This window comes from Pundamilia nyererei, unplaced genomic scaffold (assembly GCF_000239375.1).
Source record: "Pundamilia nyererei isolate P.nyererei 1_Seehausen unplaced genomic scaffold, PunNye1.0 scaffold00065, whole genome shotgun sequence".
Taxonomy (NCBI): domain Eukaryota; kingdom Metazoa; phylum Chordata; class Actinopteri; order Cichliformes; family Cichlidae; genus Pundamilia; species Pundamilia nyererei.
The window spans coordinates 2,882,017-2,886,066 of record NW_005187466.1 but is presented as its reverse complement, the minus strand read 5'-3'; the positions used below and the strand labels follow the sequence as shown (position 1 = coordinate 2,886,066).

The 4,050-nt window shown below is 37.3% G+C and overlaps 1 protein-coding gene across 1 annotated transcript in view; it reads left to right on the top strand.

Annotated features, from left to right (window-relative positions):
- The first annotated feature begins 137 nt into the window (after positions 1–137).
- Positions 138–4,050, top strand: part of htra3a (HtrA serine peptidase 3a) — a 4,497-nt gene continuing 584 nt past the window's right edge. The window contains exons 1-7 of the mRNA XM_013911524.1: positions 138–356; positions 764–961; positions 1,100–1,132; positions 2,796–2,913; positions 3,036–3,083; positions 3,357–3,414; positions 3,840–3,935. Of these exons, the coding sequence (XP_013766978.1) occupies positions 156–356; positions 764–961; positions 1,100–1,132; positions 2,796–2,913; positions 3,036–3,083; positions 3,357–3,414; positions 3,840–3,935 (752 nt within the window). The 5' untranslated portion in view covers positions 138–155. The remainder of the gene's footprint in view (positions 357–763; positions 962–1,099; positions 1,133–2,795; positions 2,914–3,035; positions 3,084–3,356; positions 3,415–3,839; positions 3,936–4,050) is intronic.

Below are 4,050 nucleotides of genomic sequence, written 5' to 3'. Positions count from 1 at the left end.
CCAAGCTGCCAAAATTACTTCTATATAGGGCAACCAGAATGTGAAATATATGCAAGAAAAGCACATTTTAATTATTATTGTTATTATTAATCACGTTCGCTTTAATAATTTTTCATTTGCCCTCTGTTTCCAGGCATCCTCTGTTAGGTCGCCACATGCGGCTCTCCAGTGGCTCTGGGTTCATCGTGTCCCACTCAGGTGTGATTGTGACCAACGCTCATGTGGTAACCACAGCTGCCTTGGTGACAGGCAGGCCACAGCTGCGTGTTCAGCTCCACGACGGAGATGCATATGAAGCCGTGGTGAAAGACATAGACAGGAAGGCAGACATTGCTACAATCAAGGTCAATCCACAGGTAAGGGCACAAGCCCTGACATGCTATCATCATAAGCTTCTCTACCCTCTTCTCCTTTTCAAATATAAACACATGAATCTTTAGATTTTTTTACATCCATAAATCTTAAATGAGCCCACATAAACCACACAGCCCACATCCTGACACATTTCTTTGTCAACATCTGACAGTTTTCTGCTAGACATTAATAAGACTTTCATAAACACTAGTTCCGTGAGTCACAGACAGAGCGCTGATGTGTGTAATCTCACACCCCTGTCTGAAATACCTGGAGAGTTTTGTAAGCTTTCAACTATTCCTCTTCCTCTAAATGTCTTTTCTTCTTTTCATCTGTGTTGCTCTGACATACTCGCGTTTTCGCCTGTGTGCTGGTATTTTTTGAGTGGGTTTTTTTGTGCTTGTTGTAGCAGAAGAAACTTCGCGTGCTGTCTCTGGGCAGTTCGGCTGATCTGAGGCCAGGAGAGTTTGTGGTTGCCATTGGCAGCCCTTTCGCCCTGCAGAACACTGTCACCACCGGCATCGTCAGCACTACACAAAGAGATGGCAAAGAGCTGGGCATAAAGGACTCAGACATGGACTACATCCAAACTGATGCTATTATTAACGTGAAACATTTTTAAATATCTGCATCTATATACACTGATTGCATTATTGAACTACATAATTGTCTTTTAATATTCCCATATGTGTAAGAATTACTGTTGTGCTTGTTTCTATTTTATATCTTCCATACTTGTGTCAAGTACGGCAATTCGGGAGGACCTCTTGTTAACTTGGTAAGTGGTGTTCTCTAAGGTACAGTAGATGATCCATTTGATTTTGGAGTGTTTTCAGTTTGGCCTCAAACAAAGAACGGAGTTTTCACTAACGCAGCATAAACATAAACATAAAAAATGTGACAATAAAAGTGATTTGATTTGATTTGAACAGTTATGAGTCACCAAATTGTCATATGAGCCTGAATATCACAAATGTATTATTCCCCAAAGCACAGATGGAGCTTAAGTGTGATATACACTACAGACATTATACCTGATTTTGTTGTATGTATTGCAGCACATTTAAAGAAACTATTAACTGTCACAAATAGCTTTGTAGATGTGTGCATAACAAGGCACAGAATGCAAACAAAATGTGAGCTTTACCAGCTCAAGAAGCACAAAGTTAAGAGTCACGAAAACCCAAAGAATCTAGAAAGAAGAACAAAGAACCAGGTTAATTCCAAAGAAAATAAACTGGACAGCATGAAAGGGAAGTGGAGGAGCACACACAGGAAATTCCAAAGATCAACAGTAAAAAGGGACGACAGGATTATAATTACGGAAAAATTATTATTGATGAAAACAGTAGGGAGAGGAGCACAGGAAGCAAAACTGACGCAAGACACGAAAGAAAGCAAACCTTCAAAGTAAAACACTAACAATTAACAAAGGAACACACATGGAAACTCTTGCTAATATCAAAACACAAGATATCATAAAAAAATAAAACTCACGCTCTACGAGAACAAGAAATGAAAACAGGAAATCCAGATGTTCAACAAACACAAAATCAGAATCAAAAGACTTTACTAATCCCTAAGAAAATTATGTGGTCACCGTTGCTCCAAAATAACAAAAAAAGTAACTATCTAAACTAAGTGAAATAATACAGTGTATTGCAAGGCTGAAAAATATAGCAAAAGAGCACTAATAAATAGAAACGGCTCTATTTCATAAATATAATTCAGTATGTTACACATATTAAATGTATATGGTTGAAAAAAAAATCTAAACTTCAAACATTAGAAAAATAAAACATGACTAAGACTCAAAAATACTAAGAAACCAGAATGCAGAACCAAAGCACAAAAACCTGCGATATGATACAGTCTTTGCTTGTTTTATAAACCCTCTTGTGTCCCATGAACTATGAACTCAAAATGGCTCAAAATTGATTTACAGATTTGTTCAAGCATATTTTCTTGTGGCCAGTGATTAAAATATTACAGCCACCAAATAATACCACTATTTCTGCTTTTTCTAGCTATAACGGCTATAGCTGTTACTCCAATTCTGGAGTTCTACTAATATTAATTATAATAAAGCTCAAAGTAGAAACGTGCAGTTTATTTTCATTGACTGCAGTAACAGTGGGACACAATCGTGACACATCATGTGTCACATGCTTTAAAGTGTTCTGTGTAATGACACATTTATAACGCCATAAACGAGTGCACGTTTAAAAGGGCACATGCATTGTGTTTTTATCAATATATCATAGCAACTGTAGTTGTGCCATATGCTCGGCTCTACATACCAACTGATGCAGTTTTTTTTTCTGGAAATCTTGACATATTTTTCTCAGTTCTTACTGGCTGATATTTATGTCAGCATCAAGTCCTTTTTGGCAGCCATCATGTTGTGTTTGTCTTTCAACATGTGTTTGTGTTTCCTTCAGGATGGTGAGGTGATTGGAATCAACACTCTTAAAGTGACAGCAGGAATTTCCTTCGCTATACCGGCAGACCGCATCAGCCGCTTTCTCTCAGAGTCACAGATTAAACACAAGAAAGATGGTGACTTTTTTTTGTGAAGTTTATCATCTTATTATCTAAAATATCTTTAAATGACTATTTCCCCCCAGTATATGTCTCTAATTTTCATTACCTACTACTCTGACTGGTTTTTGTTGTGACAGAAAAGAGACAGCAGAAAAGAAAAATGGACAAACCACAGTCTGATGCAGGTGAGAGACAAGACGTTTTTGTGCAAATATTATAACTATTTTCATATATGGCAAAACATGCAGTTAAGAGTGTAGACTCAAAGTTAATAGATCTTTAATAACAAATGAAATCCTCAGGATTTGGACTATAATTTTAATGGCTACATTTATATTTTAATATGTGTTTAATAAAATAGTTATTAACTGTCTCTTCAGCTCATCTTTCCCCGTCAGCCCAACTTAACCTTTGCATGAGGCTGTGTTTAAATTATGGTTATATTGTTGTGCTTTCAGACGCGTCCCTAGTTAAGAGACATTTTTTAGGCATCTGGATGGTCACCATCACCAAAGCGTAAGTTGTTACAAAGTTACACACATATTAGACTGTAAGGAGAAAATTAATTTTGCACTAATGTTCTTTAATACACTTCCTACTACAGATAAAGGTGACATACCCAAATAATACTAAGAGCAACATTTGTTTTGTGAATAAATCATTTAACAAACAAACCGACAAATTCTGTGTTATTCTGTGGGAAACATAAGTTGGCTTCAGGAGCTGGTATTGCTGCTTGTCTACTTTGTCTGTAGCCAAACAACTTTACCTTCGATTTGCCAGCAGGAGCTGTTTCATAGAAAATCAAATGTTTGCATGTCTGAGTATGTCCGAAAAGGGAATTAGTTTTATGTGATGCACTTCCTTTTTTTACATAATTGAAATGATAATGTGTAAAAATGTGTTAATAGCATTAATATTGTGTCCTACGTGTGCCACAGTCTTGTCGAAGAGTTGCGACTTCATAACCCAGACTTCCCCGACATCAGTAGTGGAGTTTTGGTGCGGCAGGTCATACCTAACACTCCAGCAGAAAAGTATGCTCACACACACCTGCAAAAAGTACACACACACACACACACACACACACACACACACACACACACACACACACACACACACACACACACACACACACACACACACATTTCA